Below are 22,008 nucleotides of genomic sequence, written 5' to 3' on the forward strand. Positions count from 1 at the left end.
TAGACACCTACTCATAATGATTGTGCTAATGGTCAGTGATATGAAGGAGAAGGATGGGAGCCATACAGGCAAGAGGGGGGACCACCCATAATCCAGGGTTTAGAAAAGGCCTCCTGGAGGAAGTCGTCTTTCACCTGAGAGCCAGTTAGGAGTTGGCTGGGTCTGAGGGTAGGGGAGGACCTTGCAGGGGAGGGGACAGAGTGTGAGGAGGTTCTGAAGTGGGACACTGGCTGGATGGGGAGGTACCATGGTGGGAAGCTGGCTGGAGCAGTTGGAAACAAATGGGAAGAGTGTGGCTATAGTCTAGGGAGGGGGCAGAGGTGCTGGTGTCTTAGAGAAGGTACCTATGATCAGGCCTGCTCTTGAGGTGACTTTAGAGGGGAAGGGGGGGGGGGATGCACTGGCTGATTAGGCAGGGCACAGGTTCTACATAGAGACCTGACTTTGCTTTGGGAACTCCATGTTCCATTGATTTAGTTAGTGGTGAACAGGGCAAGGAAACCAACTGACAACACAACTTAAAAGAGACTGAGAGAACCAAAAGTCAGATTATGACTGAGGAGTACAGGAGGCCCCCTTATCTGTGTGGATACTTTCTAAAGTCCCCCAGTGGATGCCTGAAAGTATGAATGGTACTGAACTCTACATACACTGTTGCTGTTTTTCCCCCTACACATGCTATTCATTTCATTTGACCAGAATGCCTGCATCCTCTTCTTGGGTACCTTTTCCTGACATCCAGGAGATGGAGAAACAGAATTTGTAGGGTTTTATGAAAATAGAATCATGGTGAAAGCAGTAGGACAATTTTGTGAGACATTTCAACTGAGCTGGAGAGATTTTTCTGTCTCTGTTGTCTATTTCATATTTCTTGCAGCTGAGATAGTTGTCCTCAAGATGGATGGGCTTGTGCTTGCTTGCAGAAATCTTTGGGCACTGGTTCTCCTCTGTCTGATGACCAGAACCAAATGACATGTTACAGTTCCTTTTCTATGAACTTGAGTTTTAGTTGCCTGATGAGATTTGGGAGCCCTTCCAGTCACATTAATTACATATTTATAAAATCTTTTCTAGAGATGGCCTATATGCTCTGATACACAATCTATTATATATTTTATGTTGAATTTCATGTTGTGTCAAAAAGTCATGTTTTCTAACTTTGCCCTCAAAGTCTGGAGATGTGCTATGTTTTGAACCTGTGAATTCTTGTAGAACACATGGGACATTTTGAAAATCCTGTAGAGACTTTTAAAAGTTCAAGGGCAGTCAACAAGGATTACTTAATCACAATCATAATGTAACAGGAACTGGTATTCCCTGAATCTTTCTGTTGGCTGCTGGGATTTAGGAAAAATCTCCTGTGTGTCCAGCTATGTGCTGGGGTGCTGGAGGAACACAAAAGAACCAACAGATACTGTCTCATCAGTCATTTAAGTCAGGTGGAGCAAATCACTAGGGTCAAGGCTGACATCTCGAATGGCCCACATTTCAGGCCCTGTGGCAGAGACTTCGCAGAAACCTTATCTCCAATCCTCACAACAGACCAGTAGTGTTTCTCACCGTTATTCAGATAAAGAAACTGAGGTTCACTTGGTTCAATGCCCTGCCCAACATCCTACAGCTGTAAAATCCAGGATTTACATCTTAATCTGTTTTTATTTGGAGCTCAAGCTCTTTCCACTCCCCTGCTGTACCAGAGAGAATCCAAATTGGGGGAGAATGGATCAGTTGGTCCCAGAGAAGAAAGAAGCCATTTTTTTTTCTTTATAGCTCAATTTGTGTTTACCTCCAATTTTAGATGCCTTGGTTAGTAAAAAGAGCTTCTGCACTTGGTGATGGTTCTGCTCAGGGGTTTTCAAGTATTTGTTTTTCTCCAGGAGACACAGCCAGTCACGCCAGCTAACATTTCACATCAGCTTGTATGATTTTCTTTTTATGAGAAGGTAGCAATACGGCATGGATTGAAAGGGACATGACTGGATGTTAGTACCACATGATTGCATTCCAGCTTTTATCTTCATTTGAAACAAATCTCATTTGAGGAGAATGAAGGAAAATTATGTTTTGCTGGAGGGAAAACTAGCAAAGAGGTCAGGCTGCAATGAATAGACCCTCTAAAATCACAATGGCTAAACAATTTTACCTTTCACATAAAAATCCCGGGGACAGGGGATCCCTGGGTGGCTCAGCGGTTTGGCGCCTGCCTTTGGCCCAGGGCGTGATCCTAGGGTCCTGGGGTCGAGTCCCACGTCGGGCTCCCTGCATAGGGCTTTCTTCTCCCTCTGCTTGTGTCTCTGCCCCTCTCTCTCTCTCTCTTTCTGTGTCATGAATAAATAAATAAAATTTAGAAAAAAAATCCCAGCGACAGCCCAGGGCTGTTATGACACTCTGCGAGGATAGGACCCAACTTTTCTCTCAATACTTTGCTGTTTCTGGCCTTGACTTTGACTGCAAGGTCTGATGTGCTTATCTCTATGTTCCAGGCAGCAGATGGGGGGGAGGAGGGTGATGGAGGGCCAAAGGGCACCTATTTGCTGTCTTTGAAGAGGGTTGCCAGCAGCTGCTTCATGACACTTCTACTTACATATACCACGTTGCTTAAAAATTAGTGTTATGATTACACTTAACTGCAGGGGAGATATAGACTTGTTTCTGGATGGCCATACTCTTAGTTTGCAAGTGGATGAAGGAGATGAGAATGACCATCAGGGGAGAGCTAGCAATTTGTCACCAATGCCATGGGTTTTGACTCTTGCCTTCTCAATCCTTCCTCAAACTTTGAACATCTGCAGCCACTTAACAAATATTCACTACACACTTCCACTACCCATTATAGATAAAGTTAAAAAAAAGAGGCATTCATCACAACTTAAAAGTAAGGACAAAACATCATATATTAAAATCAGTAATAGTCATGATTTCATTTCAGTGAGAAGGATGGTACCGTTTGCCGTCTTTCACCAAAAACATCTTTCCTGGGGCTGTAGCGGAGAGCTGGGGCTACAGGTCAGCTTCCCAGATGGTTTCCTTTCTTACCCTTCATTTTCACTAAATTAAAAGAGCTTAAATTACAGTTAGGAGTAGCAGCAAGTGATGGATGACTCAGCCTAGTAATCCTGGATATTGTAACCATAGACAGACATGGAAATTGAGGAGATTCCTTGCTGAAAGCCACTTCCAGTGTTTTGTCAGAACGATGTCATCCTTAGAAGCTGGAAGGTTGAGTGTTTCATCTTAGGACAGCCTCATTGGTTCCTTATCCATCTTTTGATTTTGATTTTAGTCCAAAAAGCATGTCTTAATGTTCTGTTACAGCCCTTGGCGGTGGTTTGTAACTCTGCCTGGAACATGCCATGTCTGTCCCCAGTGGACAAGAAGATCACCAGGTAGAGCATAGACTGCTTGGATCTGAATACTTTTTAAAATCACACTATCTATGTAACTTTGGACCAACTATTTAAATTTATTAAATTCCCTACCTTGATTTCTTCAACTGTAAAATGGAGTAGGTCATAGTACCTACTGACAGCATGGCTGTGAATATTTTTTGTGCCAAAGTACATGACTATCTGGTTCTGTCCTGGCACATGATATATACTCAGCTAAATACACATAATGGTTATTGTTGGTTTTTTTTTTCAGGTGTTTGCAAACTCTAGACTTTCCAAGACTCATACCACAGTTCAGTGTTTGTACAAAATCTTAGTTTCTTCTTTTTTATTCTGCCTTACAAATCATAAGCTTTCATCTCCGAAGTGGGGGATAGGTTTTGGATGTGTGAATTACTGAATATATTGTGGGACTGCCATACAGAATCATAGAGAGAGTCTTCAATTGCCTTATGAACATCATCAAGAATCTCTTTATCGTATTCACTGTCATGTGAGCATCGTCATGGCTTGTATACCTCTGTGGGGAAAGCAGTCCTCTGGTTGCCACCTATTTTTCTGCCCAGCACAAAGGCAGATGGTCAGAGGATGCTTCTACTATTATCTTTAACACAAAACCAAGACCAGAGGGTGGACTGTTGAACACCAACTGGTCTTTGTGAATGAAGCTGGAAAATGTTCCAAAGGGAATATCCATTTTTACATAAGCTGTAACACTTTTGCTGCACGCAGAGTTGGTGTCTTCTCAGTCCTGGGCTCTGTGCTTCCTGCTTCACAAAATACACAGTAATTCAGTAGGAACCTCAAGGAGTGAAGGGGGTCAGTGGAACAAAAAGCTTTGAGCATTCTCTCTGTAGAGCACACTCACTTCCCTCACTGACCCTTGGCTGCGCCCTGATGTCAGTGGCTGGCTGGCCGGTATACCAGCATCTTCCCACCAGGGTGCATGGGTTCTACGTGATTTCTAGCAGTCATCTGAGAAGGGGTGCTGTCGACTTGTTCTCCTTTCTCTGTGAACAAACACCATGTTTGTAATGAATTCTGCAGGTGGTTTAAGAAGCTTCTTACCAATAATGGAGCGTTTGCCTATTTTTCTGACTTGTTTTGGTTTCCTTTCATTCTTCAGTGACAAAACTAAATTGAAAATGTCAGAAGTAGTTGCTTTCTTTGTATGCTTATTTTAAAAGTTTGAGGTTTTATGTGAAGATGGGGAAAAACTGACAGCTTCATGTCTTTTTTTTAAATCACAGACCAATTTTTGTCACAGACAATGTGACCAGGATTACTGACTCATGAAGACCTAATTTTCAAATACTCATTTCTGCATTTTCTTTCCTTTTAATTTTTGGGTGAAATTACTACACTCACAGAATCACTTGTCCTGGGACATAGATTCATATTCTATATTCACACTAGATCTCTGTTCATGATTTATGTTTATGATGTCATTTTTCATTGCATTGTTTACATTATTATTTATTATCATTAGTTTTGGACTTAGGTGAACTACTTTTGCCATTTGGAGCTCTGACACACCACAGTAGGAACAGAGATACAAACTTAACAGTAAACAATGAAACTCTGTGAATGGGATGAGTGGCAGGCTGTTCACCAAATGCCAGCAAAAGTCCTGTAACTGCTACAAAGAGTGTGATAGGATTTCTGTGAAACTCAGAGTTGCTTACATTTCAAATCTGGGGCCATACTCATTTTAATTCTTCTTTTCCTCTGAAACCACCAAACCTCCAGGGACCACACTTTGGGAACAGTACTCTGTGATTTTTGATGAGAGCCTTTCTGGAACAGAACTGGTGAATGGGATATGGGCAGGAGGGGACTGGGTCCTGATGAAGTTAAAAGAGAACAAACACTAGAAACTGAAGGAACACCAGGCTTCTGGTTTGGGAAAGTTGGGGAGACAGGAATTTAAACTATGTCCTTCTAAGTGTTTCCATTTTTTCTTTCTTTGTATCTTACAGAATAAAAGCCAGGGATCCATCTTTGTCCGGATCCACGCCCCATGGCAGGTGCTGGCCAGAGAGGCGGAGTTCTTGAAGATCAAAGTCCCCACCAAGAAAGTATGAGGATGTTTCTTCTGGGTTTGGGAGCCTCGGGGACAAGGCCAGGGTTTGGGAGATGAGGGGTGTGGAGTTGAAATGGCAGTTGCCTCCCCAGGGATCCTAAGTATGGGGCAGTGATGCGGATAGGGTCGGAAGAAAGTTGGGGTACAGAGAGGGGCAGGGTTTGGGAGATCCCTTTACCACAGAGCTCCCTTGGAATATGCTTCGTGAGAAGTCAGCCATGGCCTGGTCCAGTTTCTTGGCCCCTTTGTTATACTTCCTTTCTCCCTCTTCTTGATGTCCCAACACTGGCAGGCTTTTTTTTTTTTTTTTTTTCCTTTTTAAAGAGCAAACAGCAAGGAGAGCAGACAGCAAGCCTTGCTGATTGGGTCAGCAGCATGTAGGGAGAATAGCACTAAACTTGCTGTGAAGATCCTTGTTCTGGCTGTGACTCTGCCACTGAGTACTATGTGGTGGTGGCTTTCACTCATCTCTTCTGTAAAATAGAATGTTCTTAATCAGAAGAGTTGATTAAAAAAAAACATTTGGGAAAAAATCCTTTAAGGAATGTTTTAAAAATGATTGTCAAAGAGTGAACAACCACAGACATGAATATCAGCTACAAACATTCTGCCAATAAGAAGTAAATATTTTGGGGTCACGTACCTGAGTATCTTGTTTTCACAAGGACGACACCAGGGCCTTTCCCCCTTCAGTTGCACTGCTGTATTGTCTCCTAGTTTTGGATATCTTGCTCCTAATCCCATTGTCCTCAAATGCAGGTGCCATCTTTGTCATGGCCCTCCGCTCCTTGTCCACTGATGTTCTCCCCAACTCGCCTCGAGTATTAGTTTTAGATGGAGGCTTCTGCTTCTCTATAGTAGTGACCTAACCTGGCCAACCCTTTCACTTCTCTTTCTTCTGCTTCTAACTAACCTCAATATATTTCTTATCCTTTCTCTGGTTTATGTAAGTATCCAGTGTTCTCTTAATCTCATTCTATTTGTATCTTGCTTCTTGTGTTTTTTTCTCTGCTGGCTGATCCTTGGAAAGAAGGTGAGCAAAACTCTAATGGCCATGCTATGGCTTCTATCTCCCAGGATGCTCCTTAGAGCAGGAAAGCTAGAGACATAGAAAAAGTGTGTATCCTTCTGTTCTCTCTTATGCCTCTTTCTTCTTTGCTCTCCTTCCCATCCTTCTTCCTTCCCCCTTCCACATCCCTCTCCTGATGCCTTTTCCTTGCCTCCTTCTCTGTTCTTAGGACATCCTGCCATACCTCTTATTTCTCTATCACCTTCTCCTCCTCATTCCTAGACTCAGCCCCCACATAATGCCTGCCCCTGGTCTCTACTCATTCTTTCACAGGCTCATATCTTTGAGAGCATAGATCTGCTTAAATGACCCATCTTCCCATAGAGTTATGTGCTCGCCATACTCTTAGCCTACTGGAACTGCCGCCTATAGTTTAGGTAATGCCTGTACTTGAACTTGTAGATGAGATAATTAGGGTAAGGACATATTACAATGCAACCATCTCTGAGTTTCCCTCCTTCTTTGTCTTTATCTTTTTGCATTTTAAAAATAATTCAAATATATTTGACATAACTTTGTGTAAACTTAAGGTCTACAACATGTAAATTTGATACATTTTTGTATTGTAATATGGTTACCATTATAGCAACAATTAACACCTCTGTTAGTGTTACATAATTATTCTTTCTTTTTAGTGGTTGGAATAATTAAGTTCTAGTCTCTTAGTGAGTTTGATGGCTATAATACAATATTGTCTGTATTCACTGTACTGTGCATTAGCTCTCTAGCGCTATTTCCTACTCATTGCAAATATGTATCATTACACTATATCTCTCCTATCCCTCTGCCTTCTCCATTCCCTGGTAACCACCCTTTTACTCTCTGTTTCTACAGGTTTGGCTTCTTAGAGCCCACATATAAGTGATAGTACTTAGTACATTTTTTTTCCTGACTTAATATCACTTAGCATCATATGCTCAGAGTTCATCCATGTTGCAAATGGTGGATGTTCTTGTTTCTCACGGCTGAGTGAGATTCCATCGTGCACACATACCACATCTTCCTTATTCATTCGTTTGTTGGTGGACAATTAGGCTGTCCCTGGTCCTCCTTCCTTTTAAGGCATAGGGTGGCAGACACTGTGCTAGACGAGTCCTCAGAAGCCCAGACTCTGTTCTGCATGTATTTGCTGGGTGACGTGGGGATGTCACTTCTTTTTTCAGAGTCTCAGTTCCTCACTTAGGGTATGGGCATCATAATACCTGCCCTATTTTTCTTAGAAGGCTGTTGTAAGACTCTAACTACTAACCGGTGCTATGGAAGTATGGAAGTTTATCACTGTGTCCATGTGCTGGAATATTTTTATGTGCATTCTCAATTCCTAGTGCCCCAGTCCACTTCCCTGCAGCTAGCACCACTGGATGTCCCACTGTAGAGGGTCTTTGGAGAGACACTACTGGGCACGGAAATAATCCAGGCTCTCCAACAGCTTAGAGTCAGAGAGCACAACAGGAGGAATGCACATACCAGACATCAAAGCGTGAATTAAATATTGTCTCAAATGGTGGCTTGTTAGCACAGCACAGCTCTCTATGCAAATAGGGTGGACCATGGAATCTGGAGACAGGAAGCCAGGTGGTGGCTCCTAGAATGTTGCAGATACAACAGGCGGAGCTTTTCTCTGAAGTTTCTGGGTCCCAGACTTGACACAGGTGGACTGTTGTGGCATAGTTCTACGGGTTCAGCCACATGGCCCCGTTCTTCTTTATATTCACAGAACGCAGTGGCTGACCTCACAGGGGATGTCATAACAAGGAGAGGGTGGATATAATTCTGGAGGCAGGGTAGGATGAGTATGTTTTTCAAAATCAATCTGGGAACCTGATTACAAGTGTGAAGGTGTAGAGTACACCCAGTTTGTGAGATGGACCAGGAGGACAAGACTGGGCGATCTGCAGAAGGCTAGCATTGGGACCAGTGGCATTTTTGTCCTGTCTTAGTGGGTTTGGAAAGTGACCACAATGAGAATAAGCCACATGTGCAGAGAGCCACATCCTGGTGGTCAGGGTAAAGCGGAGGGAGACTGAGGCATGGCGTGGGATCAGTTGAGTATCCTTCAGGCCGGTGGACATTTGAATTGTAACTCAGCAGGGTCTGGAGACCAGGAAGATAGAGAGGAAATCACAAAATTGAGATCTCAAACCTGGACAAACCCATAGTTATGCGTCCAGGGACTCGGAGTCCTGAACACAGATATTAACTGGGAGGGGGAATCTTGGAAGGAAGCATTTGTTTTCCAAAAACAACAACACAAGAGCCAGCATTTTGTGAGGACACTCCACATCCATGCACAGGAAAGGGGCGGATAGTCCTGGCCTTTGGCCCCGGGCAGCCTGAGAAGGTTTGAAATGGGTGCTTTCTCAGTTTTGCTCCTTACCAGCATTTATGTTTCTCTCTTATTCACTTTTGATCCACATGAATGAACATCCTCCCACCCTTTCACCCCTTATTTCATTTATTCTCTAAGTGCTTTCTACAGCAGAGACAAGGCTGGGAACAGACAAGGGGGAGGTAACGGAGTCCATCCTTGAAATCATTTTAGTCTAGCCAGAGGCCACTGAATTTGGAAGAAATGACATGCCTGGGGTGCGTGAACATCACTTTTGCCCAGTCTGTCAGAATTTCCGTGGCTGTCCTGAAGAGAGAGACTGATATTGCAGGGGCCATATTTGTTGTTCCCAGGAGCCTGTGAGGACTTTAGCATGCAAGTAGCATGCAAGTGAGCCCTTTGCATGCAAGTAGATGCTGTTAACTTCCAGCAAGTTGTACCTTTTGAGGAAAGCAAGCTTAGAGCAAATCTCTCTTATCTCCAAAACAGGAATAACACATGTCATGGTGGGCTATTGTGAGGAGTGGTACTGATGTGGGATGCCTAACACAGAGGCACACGTAACACATGGTAGCTGGTACTATGACTTTTATCACTATTGTTCATATGTGATGTACAGAGGGCAACATGGTTGGCAACAAATCGAGTGGCTCTTTCCTGCTATTTCCTATTAGCAGTATTGGGGGGAAATTGGACCCACTTCCTTCAACCTGCCAAGGCAGCCAGAAACCCAGGCTTGGAATCTGTGGGGAGGCAGGAACAGATGGCCTCTGAACTGTGTGCTGGGGGATTTCTGTTTCCTAGAGTGTGGCTCCTTGGGGCATCCCTAGCATAATGGCTACATGTATGAGGTCTGTGATGCAAATCACTGGAGGAGCCCTGAAGTGCAGGAGGGAGGGCTGGACGGCACCCTTTTCAAGCAGATGTGGCAAATGGAGATGTGAGTTTTACTACTGGCTCTGCCCCCACGAACCTGGCATTCATTCACATGTTAGCCTATTTCCCAAAACAGGACTTGTGATGGATTACGACCAAAATCATAAGTACGTATGGATCATTTTTAGAAAAGACACATAAAAAAGAACTTTGTAATTGGAGGAAAGTAAGTTAGTGCAGGGAAAATGATAGTAAAAATGAAGAATAAAAGTGATTCATGCACATGTGACAGATGTCACTTTGAGCTTCCTGGTAGCTGGGGCACAGGGGACTGTGGCTCACATAATCCGTGGAAATGAGCATCTGTTTTGGCAGAGGAGGCAAACTTTTTGCTGTCGTTAAAGCATAATTGTTATGTAAAGGACACCAACAATATAAGGGCAGATTTTCAATAATGAGTTTGTATGAGGTACTAGAATATTCTTTGTATAGCCATTTCTTGACCTGCTTTTGTATAAAAACTGAGAACGTCATGTTAAACTGTTGTGCTGGGTGGATTCTAGTACAAAGTAATGTATGTAAATTTCTGATGAGCCAATGATGCAAAAACACAAGTTCAGAAATGTCATTTATTCTTTAAGTCTCTCCATGGAATCCATGGTTTGAAATATCTTTTATCTACTAAACAGCACTTATTAAAGAATAATTCATCTTTTCATTTTCATTAACTGAAAAAAATATATAACTACCAGAAGAAGAAGAAAAAGAAGAAATTTCTGATCACTGTGAGATAATTGGTGTTACCACACTGAACGAATATAATTCCAGCTAAAAAGCAAAGCCACTTGGCATTTTGGTTAGCCTGAGTGGCCCCGTAGAGGAAAATATTAATTCTATTATTGTAAATATTGCAATTATTGGAAGTTGTTCTTGGGTACCTGCTACTGCATCTCAAGAGTTTCTGATTTGGTAACCATGGCTTTTGCAAAAAAGCTCCACAGTAAGACCCTCCCTCCAGCTAATGGTATCCAGCCAGCTTCAGGGACTTGCCCAGTAAGGACCAGAGCACCTCTTCTTAGTTATCCAGAGTTGATCCTTGTATTAATCAGAACTCTCCAGAGAAACAGAACCCATTGGGTGTGTGTGTGTGTGTGTGTGTGTGTGTGTGTGTTTGGGTAGTGGGTATATTATATATGTTATATATTATATATATTATCACTTGGATTGTTCCAAGTGATTATGGAGGCTGAGAAGTCCCAAGATAGGCAAGTGGCAACCTGGAGACCCAGGAGAGCTAATGGTGTAAGTTCCAGTCAAATGCCCATCAGGCTCAAGACCCAAAAAGAGCTATTTCAGTTCAGGTCTGAGGGAAGGAAAAGATCAATGTCTCAGCTCAAACAATCAGGCAGGAGGAGTTCCTTCTTACTCAGCCTTTTTGTTCTATTCAGACTTTCAACTGATTGGATGAGGCCCACCTGCAAGAGAAGAGCAAGCTGCTTTACTCAGTCTACCCATTCAAATGTTAATCTCATCCAAAAACACCTTCACAGACACTCTCAGAATAATGTTTGGCTAAATATCTGGGCACCCCATGGGCAGTCAAGTTGACACATGAAATTAACCATCATAAGCACTTGTGCTTTTAAGGTCCATAATGCTTTTTGTAGTGGTTCAAATAGAGGTGTCCAAAAATATATGCCCAAGCCCTAACCCTGAAACTTGTGAATGTGATCTTATTTGGAAAAAAGACTCTTTGCAGATATAATTTGGTAAAGATCTCAAGATAAGATCATCCTGGATGTAGGATAGGCCCAAATCCAAGGACAGGCTGAAAGAGAATTGAGATCCACAGACATGTAGGGTAGAAAACTGGGTGAAGTTCAAAGCTGAGATTGGGGTAATACAGCTCCAGGTCCAGGGGAACACCTGGAGCCCTCCTGGGAAGGTTTTTCCCTTAGAACCTTTGGAGAGGATGCAGCCCTGCTGGCACCCTAATTCCAGACCTGTGGCTTTCACAACTGTGAGGGCATGTATTTCTGCTGTTTCAAGACACCCAGTGTGTGGTAGTTTGTTATGACAGCCCTCGGAAACGAGTACACTCTCCCTCTGGGCAGGAAGCAAGTCAATGATCCAAGACCCAGATGTCAGGTAGGCTTGTGGGCTTGCTCTGCATCCCAGGAATCCACTTTGCATCTTTGTTCATTCCTCAGCACTGGGCTTTGGGCTTGTCTAAAGAAGACTTTGTGCAAGCATCCTCTTGCCTGATCTTTCCATGTTTATGCCTATTTCACGTTCCAGATTTCTGCTTTGATGAGATCTGAGTCTGAAAGTGTCTCACCTTAGCATACATGCTGTAAGGAGACCCAGTGTGGCTGCAAAGTACTGTGTATATTCAGTTCAGCAGTTGTTTTCCCACTTGTAGTTCTGCTTCAAAGGTAACTGTGGGTTTGATGAGGTGAAAGCTTCTGCCTTGGTAAGGGATATATGTAAATAAGGATGTTAGCTTCCCCACATTTCATAATTCATAATTGACTTCAAGAGAAAGGGAGGTAATAAAACCACTCTCAATGCTGTCAGTTAAAAACAAAATATCTGAAAATAAAAGGACTTAAAACTGTAGATATAAGTTGGGAAATAATTAAACTGAGTTTAAAATACAGCTTATGCTTCTGATGTGCTGTGTTCTTTGATAGGAGTGTTACATGCTTTTCATTTTTATCCTCAAGACAATATGAGGTAGGTGCTAGCTTTAGCCCTATTTTATAGATGAGAGAACCAACTCAGAGAAGTTAATAAGCTTATCTTAGGTCACATGGCATGAAGGGGTTAGATCTAGGACTCATTTCTGTCTGACTGCAAAGCCGAGCTACTACCTGACCTTACCAAGGAGTCCAAAATGAGGCTTGAGCTAGCATGGCCTAGAATAGCATTTCTCAGCATATAGCATAGAATGGTGGTGGTCTTCCATTCCATTTTTTAAAATATTGTACTTATTTATTTGAGAGAGAGACAGAGCACATAGAGGGAGAGTGAGAGGGAAAATCAGACTTCCCACTGAGCTGGCAGCCCAACACGGGACTTGATCCCAGGACCCTGAGATCATGACCTGAGCCAAAGGCAGTGCTTAACTGACTAAGCCACCCAAACACCCCTGGGCTTCCATTTAAAAAAATAACTCATAGTCTAACAAAGTCTAGAAACACTAATTATTATAGTGAATCTGAGCAATTAAAAGTTCTGAGAAAACTTGTAGTGAAGAACATGGTTCCATTTTATCCAGCTCTTCCTGCTGAACGCTTGTAAGTTATTTGCAGGTGTATTCCTAGGTATCCTAGGGAACCAGTCATCTGTAGAACATACTCTGGGAAACTCTATCCTAGATAAATATTCCTGGGCTGGGAGGTAACACATCTGCATTTTTCCTTTGTCATTGCTTTGGACTGGCATGGTGAGTTACTTAGCAGTCCTGGAATATAATAGCTTTCTCACTTGTAAGGTTCGGAGGTTGGACCTTGACTTCTCTGTCATATCTTTAAAATGCTGGGGTCCACATGCCAGCCAAATGACAGTAAATTTGTTCATTCTCTCTGCTATTGTTGATGTTAGCAGAGGGACCTGAGGACAGATACTCCTGCGGAGTCATTCACAGTCTGATTGTGTCCAAATACCTAAAAGTGTCCTACATCTGCCGCTTCTTCAAGCTGTGTGTTAAATGAGGTAGTACACTTAGCCTGTGGATCTCTACTCCATAAATGGGGCTGCCCTTTGTCCCTGAGCCCAGTAATGTCACTGAATTTTCTCTCAGTTCCCCTGCCCATGCCTCTCTGTGGAGCCTACTCTGAGCTCCCTGATTTTATACTCTTGTCAAGAGGGAGTACTTTACTCTCTCTTCCAGGGGCTGGAGTCTTTTAAGATGTTTTCAGTATTTGCCTCTGGTCCTGGAATGATCTCCCCATCTTCTCTAAATACACAATAAACAATAAAGAAATTCCTTCTTCGTGACCCAGCCCAAATCTCACTTTACTCATAGAACCTCCTTCATTCCTTACATGGATTTTTTAGGCAACCTACAGTCAGGATTTTTTCATCCAGTAATTTTTCCTTAACTACTTTGGGTGCCTTACTCTTATGTCTCCAAAGGTGCCATTAGCACTCTGGCCCCTCTCCCAAAAGTAGGAAATATAGTTTGTGTTTTCTCTGTATTCCCTGCAAATTCTAGTATGGTGTTACCTAAATAATAGATGAACAGTAAATATGAGATTGATCAGCTGATGGATGCCAGATTGAGCTTGCTCCCCCAGCCCCAGGACCTTCTGGCAGTTGTGATCCACAGTGTAATAGCAGGGCTTTCAGCTCGCAGCTGTGTACAGTTCATGCAGTCTTCCAGAACAGGAGGCACATTCTTTTCCCTCCTCACTCTGGCCAACTCGTCCCTTCATCGGGTGGTGAGCTAATTACTCTTTGGGGGCTGTTTTGATAGTTTATTGAATCCTCTCTGGTGATCAGAAAATAAAAAGGAGGAGAAACTCAATGAGCTTTGTCAAGGATAGAGAACCTGTGGGCCTCTGGTCACAGGGAGAGGGTCACTGTCTGCTCAGCCTTCAAGATGCCTTTTAGGGCAGACTATTTTTATTATTACTGGCAGTAATTTTTTAAATGAAGCAGAACTGTTGGTGTTTACGTAGGGTTGGCTGTAAATGGGGCCTTGCCCCATGTTGTCATTGTCTGTTCCCAGACATTTGTTTTTAATAGAGGCGTAGCTGAGAGGGTAGAGTTTGTATTTGATATCTTTATGGGCTTTTGGTGCACACTCTTTGATTGCTATTTAAATAGGCTGGAAAGAGTGCAGAATACTTTGACTTTTTATTCCTTTTTTGTTTTCAGTAATGCTTCTCATTTTTCAAAAATAAAAACAAAATAATTGATGCCACCTACGTGTTGTAGTTTGAGCAAGGAACCTGACATGGCACACGGCCATGTTCTAGATATGCATATGAGCCTGGTGAGACTGCAGAGGTCTGGCCCACCTGGCTCCATCAGTGGATAAGTCTGTTGCAGGGCTTAAAAACAGTGAAGCTGAAAATAAGTAAATGTAATGGAAAGTGAATTTGAATGGTTGTATTAAGTTGTTTTAAAGACTCGGGGCTCAAAAATGGAGATAGAGGTGGTGGCTTTTCTTTCTTTAGGCTCTCGAGTCTTGTCCTTCTGAACTGGGTTAGTACGTGCCAGCCTGGGGTCAGCTGGGACCCAGACACCAGACCCAGTGCTGTAGGGCAGTGGACAGACCATTTAATTTATCATCCCAAGGTACCGTTTGAGGGTGGAAGAGTTATTAATGATCATGCCAGGACACAGTACTAGATGTTGAGTATGCCAGGAATGTCCCGAGTAACTGGCCCATGTGGGTGCTCTTCAGCTAGGCCATGACTGCTCCTGAGGGTGTTTGGGGAGAGGAGAGGCAGAGACGCAAGTAGGGGAAGTCAGCTTCTGGTTCTTAGGGCTCATGGATGGAGAGCTCTTCTTACCCATTAAGAGCTGGGGTTGATAACATGTTGACTCTTAACACCTCTTGAGATCTGATGTTACATTTTCAGAAATTTTGCAAGCTGATTGTTACAGCATTGGTAGCTTGAAAATGACCAGGGTAGGCATTATTTATACCATACAAATCCACAAATGTTACACATCAGCAACCCCCAGCACCTTGTTCCAGTTAGTTGGTAAGTGTTTACCAGCATTGGGCGGATAAAAGCCCAAGAATGGGCACTGGGTGGAATGGCAGAGCGGGACCACTGATGTGTCCCATGGCTGGGGCTAGGTCCAACCTGAGGGTGTTCTGTGATTCCTGCTGTGGGCAGGAAGGGCTGTTAGTCAGAGAGGGGCCAGGAATGAGACAATGTTTCTGCCAGGGACTCTAAGTGGATGCCATATCTGCGACCTCTGGTTCAGAAACTGATTTCCTGCCACTCCCTACTTGCTCACTCTTCTCTAGCCACAATGGCCTCCTTGCTGCTCCTCCAGAATGCCAAGCCTGTTTCCATCTCAGGGTGTTTCGGTTTGCTCTTCTGTCTGCCTGGAAGACCTTCTGTAACTACCCCCAGAACTCTCTTACTTCACTGGGGACATATGAGCAGAACCATATGTCCCCTCCTCGGACAGGCCTTCCCGACCACCCTATGTGAGGTAGGCCCCCTGCCACTTTCCACACCCTTCTCTTATTTTTCCTTTCTAACACTTGGCACTGCCTACTCCTGAGTCATGTATTTGTCTTCTTGTTTGATTGTCTCCCCACTACAGAGGACAGGGATTTGGTTTTGTGGTGCAGGCAGCACCTAGAAGGGGCCTAGTATAGAGCAGGTATGAAACCAGTATGTGCGAATGAATGAATGAATGAATGAATGATGAATAATGAAACACATAGCACACCTAATCTGTCATGGCAGGGGGCTGCAGACTGATGCTGAATGGGCTCTTGAGGCCCATATAACGGCATTAGGGAGGACCGCTGCCATCCCTTAGGGCTGTCTGTAGGGATGGGGCTGGCAGTACATGTACCCTGATGGCCATCCCTGATCTGGGTTTTCAGCTGCTCCTTCAGTTGCCAAGAAATGTTTGGGAAGAGTCTCACTGTACCTGGAATGGGGCTAGGTTGTGTAGAGGGGGGTCATAGCCTTTTTGGAAGGCCGTATTTTTCACTCAACTACCAACCCATCCATCCACCCATCCACACATCCATCCATCCATCCACCTAGTGAATACCTGTTGAGTATCACTATGTATGAGATAACCCAGCTGAGAGTGGGTGATGCAGTGGTGACTACAACTGGTCCTGGCACCATGTGGCTTCGGGATGGTGAAGATTCAGACGATAGCTATATGAACTGGGAGGCACCCACAGAGGAAAAAGCAGGGTGGACAGAGAGTCAACCAGTGGAAATTAATTTAGGTGGGGGGCAGGGTGAAGGAAGGTGCCATTTGAGCTTAGACCTGAGGGCTGGGTTGCGGTTGGTCAGGTAGAGAGGGTACCTGAGAACCTTCCCAGAAGAGGGAAGTACATGTCATCCAGTCACCAAGGTAAGAAAACCCCGGGCAGTGTGGGGAAAATGAGAGGATGATCGCACGCCATTGTGCGTGCAGTGGGAGGCAGGAGGCACGGCTCACAAGGCTTTGTCAGCCATGTCAGTAGACCATATTTTTAAAGTCAGCAAATGTTCATTCATGTGTGGAGGGCACACCAAAACAGAAGAACCATGAATGAATATAGAGTTAGGTTAGGCAATGGGAGAATGTGTATTTTGTACATGTCACTTTCCATGCTCACTAGTGCTTCAGACAGGGAATTGACCTGTAGGCACCAGTAGGGATGAAGAGACCACTTCATTTCTACTGTTGGTGTCACACAAAGTCTCCCTGTGGGATCTAGGATACAGCTGACCTTTGGGGCTTCTACTGCTGTTTGCCCTTTGGTGAATAGCTTAACACTCACATGCAAGGGTAAATGCTCCTCAGGTCCAGTGCAGAGTGTGTGTGCACATGTGACCCACCCTCTGCCCTCAGGTACCAACATGAGGACAGGGGGACAAATTCTGCTGCATTTTAGCTTTACTTCCTCATGACTTCTTTAGTCCAGAGGCTTCTACACTCCTCCAGCTGGTGGCTTGTGATGCCATGCTCCACACTGACTTCTCAGTGAGCCTGTGTCTTTTGCAATTAAATGTCAGTAAGTGGGTGTGATGATAATCTTTAGCCCAGCCCTCCCTCCCATGATGAGTGAGCTATCGTAAATAATAACAGTTGGCCCTCCAGTGACCAGAGAAGCAGAGGAAAGCATAAATAGATGAAAAGACACAGGTAATCAGAAGTACTAGCTTTTGGGTCGTGGGGTGTGTAAGCAGACACGCATACTCACAGCTGGGCTCACTCTCCATGTTTATGCCTGGTCTCTGCTCATCCCACTGCCTTTTCCTACAAGTTGTAAGGAGAGGCCTTCTTAGGTCATTACTGATAAGGGACTCATAGATAATCAAGATTATGTTATTTATAGCTTATATTGTTACACCTTCTCCTTGATCTTTGGGGTCATTGGACCTCTTCATGTTCCTATGACATTGGGCATATTAATAAAACTTTCTGTGCCTTGTTTCTTTATCTGTAAAGTGGGGACAGTACTATGTATCTGTTCATGATAGATATCACTATAGCCTTGGTTCTTTGCATCAAGGAGGGAACATGATTCCCATGCAGGAAGGAAACAAATCAGCCCTCAGACTACAGTGCTGTGTCCCTCCAGAGGGGAGAGGCAAAGGGAGACAAGGGGGGGAAAAAGAAGTAAGAAAAGAAGGAATATCGGTAAACCTCTTAGACTGTGACAATGAGGCCAAAGTGAGCTTTTATGAGAACCACATTTGAGCCCTGGAATAAAAAATAAGAGCAACATACTTTAAAAATTATTTATGATTTTAAGCACATGAAAGGCGTATCGTGTACCCAGGGAGGGCATAATGGGGAACAGCTGGCTAACATGTGTCTTGCCATTTCTGAGGATGTTCATAATTCTCTGATGTCCAAGAATAACAGTAATAACGATACCGCCGCTGAGCATATTAATGATAATAAAGAGGATCGGGGTGCCTTTCATGGATCCTGCTGGACACAAGAGAAGAGCCTGGGCTGCTGGGTTTGGTGGGACTGAGAGGTAGCTCCAGCCTATGTCCCTGGTGGATCATGGAACCCTTCCAAGGATCAAAGGTTGAAGGAAAGAGCCTGGATGGGGAAGTCTGAAAACCCAGGTTTCAGGCCTGGTTTCACCACTGACTCTGGCAATTCCTTGCACCTCTGAGTCTCAGTTTTCCCACCTGTAAAATAGCGATGCTAATACTTCTTGGCAGGCACGGTTGCAGAGTTTTCATGGAGCCCAATGAAATGGGGCTTGCGGAAGTGCCAGACACATGGCAAGGCATTCTGTGTTGGAAGGGTCATCACTATCTTTGTGCTTCTCCAGCACTTGGCAGATCAACCACCAAGCTCAGCGCCTGGCATCTAGGAGATGCGTACAATGTTGAAACATAGACACATCATGAGTGTTTCTTTTTCATTAAATGTTTAAAGCTGTAGAATGTTAGACTTGGACAGTACTTTATAAGGCACTTAGTCTAGTTCTTTCTTTTATGATTTGTTAAGTGGATCTGGAGCAGTGCACAGTCTAGGGCTAATTATCAACACTGCTGAGTTGACCTGAGCACTCTAGCCAGTGCCCTGTGGATGATGAGATTTTTCCATTCTGCCTGATGGGAAGAGGTGCTATTTTAAGTCCTTTTAGATGGTTCTTTGTCCAGGCTCAACTAGTTCCCTTGTATCCATGTGGCCAAATACTCATGGGGACCTTTTGCAGACTTCTGGAGCTACCTGTGAAGCTCTGTTCTTGGGGCTCCTCTGTCCTGTGAACTCCAGTTGCCTTGTCCTCCCCAGAATTACAGCTGTGTCTTCTCAGTCCAGGGGGTTTGATGGGCTCCACTTGTCTCCCCTTCCTGTCCCATGGCTGAGAACCTATCCCAAGGCAGTGAGCTGGAGCCACCCAGGAACCATCTTGCTTGTTTCCTGGCTCCCAGAAGCTTTGTTGCCCAATGGCCAGTGTCCTGAAAATAAAGGTCTTGGTCCATTGAAGCTGCTGTAATGAAATGCCATGGGCAGTGTGGCTTATAAATGAGGAATTTCTTTCTCACAATTTTGGAGGCCAGAAGTCTAAGGCCAGGGTGCCTGCATGGTTGGGTGAGGGTCCTTTTCCTTATTCATAGCTGGTCCTTCCTCGTGTGTCTTCACATGGTGGGAGGGGCTCCACTCTGATGACCAGTTCAGCTCCCAAAGGCCCCATCTTCTGTCATCACATTGAGCATTAAATATTTCAAAATGGGAATTTTGGGGAAACACAAATGTTCAGACTACAGCACCCATTATTTCATGTTTTTTGTCTGGGTGTTTTGGTTGTTTCAGGGAGTAAATCTGGTCCCTGTTACTTCCTGTTACTCACATGGTGGGAAGTGGGTGTTCCCTGGTTCTCCCTTTAGAGATGAAGAACTTGAGAGGGAGAGTGACTTGCCTAAAGTTCTACTGCTCTGTGGCGTCAGCAAGGACCAGGACCCCGGTCCTTCACTTAGTAGACATTCTTGTGTTCCTGTTGTGAACCAGGCACACAGGGTGTGGTCCCTGCTCTCCAGAAGTTTACAGTCTGCTGGGAAGACAGAAAAGTGAGCCAAGAATTAGAGAAGAACATGATAAATTGTATGACACAGGTATTCATTCACAGGGTACTAAAGAAGCATGACAAAAAGTGAGTGGCCAAGAAGTTTTTCTGGGAAAGTTGATATTGAAGCCTAGTAGTGAAGGAGAAGTAGGAATAGTCCAAGTGAAAAGGGAGGGAAGAAGTTTCAGGAATAGATCCAGTGCATGCTCAGGCACGGAGGTAGGGAGTGGATCTTTGTCTTATAAGCTTAGTGTCCATGATATTGTGGACACCACGGATACCACGGGGCCACCCACCTATGTTTTATTGTTGGTATGTGTCTGGCTTCGTCCCCCAAGAGTCCCTGAAGTCTGGGAAGTCTCTTTCCATCATAAGTCAATCAGATCTTTCAGCCTGCGCATGTTTTTATAGGGGCTTGGTCAGGGCTATGGATGTTACCTTGATATTTCTGGTGAGACTCACCTTCTCCAGCTTTTACATTTTTCCTGGAGGCAGATGATATTGCTTTCAATGATTTTGAGTACCCATCCTCTCTCCATCAATAAACAGTCAAAACTTACCCTGGCCTATGCCTGGTCCCTCTAAAGACAATATAGGTGCCTACTCCTCTTAAGTGTTTCTCTAAGTGAGCTCCACTAGATCCACTGCCACAGTGAGAGTCAAGAACTGCAGGGAGGTTCTCAGCTAACCTGCCAGAACAAAGCTTCAAGATAGTTGCTGGGTTATTAATCTGTACCAGTTGAATACAGGCATTCCTGGCCTCTGCTGGGGCTGGGCTCCCAAGTACCTTTGTACTTGGTGAGGACAGGAAGAGAGTCAGAGTCTTTGGGCTTTTGACTTTATTCTTCAGTCTGGTTTGTTTCTTCCAGGCCTGTTAACTTCTGGCTCTTCTGTCCCCAGCCTGGGCTGCTTCAGTGGCAGCAACTGCCATCGTCAATGCTAATTTCCTCAAAATTTATCATTCATTCAGGCAGTCAGTCAGTCATTCAAAGATAGGGAAAAGTTTGGACAGTATCCTGCCTTCATGGAGATCATGGTTTGATAGGACAGCTGGACATTAATCCAATAATCTTTCAAATAAATTCTCAAATACAGGAGAGGAATTTGAGCCCATGAAATACCATGAAGGTGGGACTTGACCTTGTCTGGAAGCCAAGAAGGACTTTCCCAAGGAAGTGATGATTGAGTGAGGCATTGAATGTGGACAGAGTTGGGGTGGGGGCAGGGAGAAGATGAAGAATATGTCGAGCTCTGAGCATGTTGAAACTGAAAGAGGGCCAGCAGTTGGGTGAAGTGAGGAAGGGAAACATGGAGACTCTTACAGGGTTTACATTAAGATCTTTCTGTTAATCCATGGGCTGTGTTAAGAACTTTGCTGTTGGGGCAGCCCGGGTGGCTCAGCGGTTTAGCTCCTGCCTTCGGCCCAGGGTGTGATCCTGGAGTCCTGGGATCAAGTCCCACGTCAGGCTCCCTGCATGGAGCCTGCTTCTCCCTCTGCCTCTCTCTCTCTCTGTCCCTATGAATAAATAAATAAAATCTTAAAAAAAAAAAACTTTGCAATGTAACTGTTGAAGGCTTCTTTCCAGGGAAGTGATATGATCAGATTTTTGCTTCAGAAACATCACACTGTCCCCAGTGCAGAGAGTAAATTAAAGGTGGACAAGAGGAGGGTTGCCAGATGAAATACAGGATGCCTAGTTAAATTGAAATTTCAGATAAACAATGAATACTTTTTTGTCTAAGTGTTTCCCAAATGCTGCATGGAACCGTACATCCACTAAAAAATGGCTCACTGTTTATCTGAGATTCAAGTTTAACTGGACATCTTGAATTTTTCTTTGATAAACCTGGTAACCTTAAGCACAGGATGTGGAGAGACCAGTTCCTGTAGTAGTTGAAGGCAGGCTATCCAGACTAGGAAAGCAGAGGTAGACATTGAGGGAAGTGGACCAAGAAGTACCCTGGTGGATCTAAGTCTGTCATCCCAAGGCATCTGGAAGACAGAGTCCATCAGCTTCCGTC

At 44.1% G+C, this 22,008-nt stretch overlaps 1 protein-coding gene across 1 annotated transcript in view; it reads left to right on the top strand.

The window, feature by feature from the left end:
• The window catches only part of ANO2 (anoctamin 2), a 340,778-nt gene that overhangs the window by 76,741 nt on the left and 242,029 nt on the right, over positions 1-22,008 (top strand). Inside the window, exon 4 of the mRNA XM_072766166.1 lies at positions 5,369-5,467. Coding sequence (XP_072622267.1) covers positions 5,369-5,467 — 99 coding nt within the window. The remainder of the gene's footprint in view (positions 1-5,368; positions 5,468-22,008) is intronic.

This window comes from Vulpes vulpes, chromosome 8 (genome assembly GCF_048418805.1).
Source record: "Vulpes vulpes isolate BD-2025 chromosome 8, VulVul3, whole genome shotgun sequence".
Classification (NCBI taxonomy): domain Eukaryota; kingdom Metazoa; phylum Chordata; class Mammalia; order Carnivora; family Canidae; genus Vulpes; species Vulpes vulpes.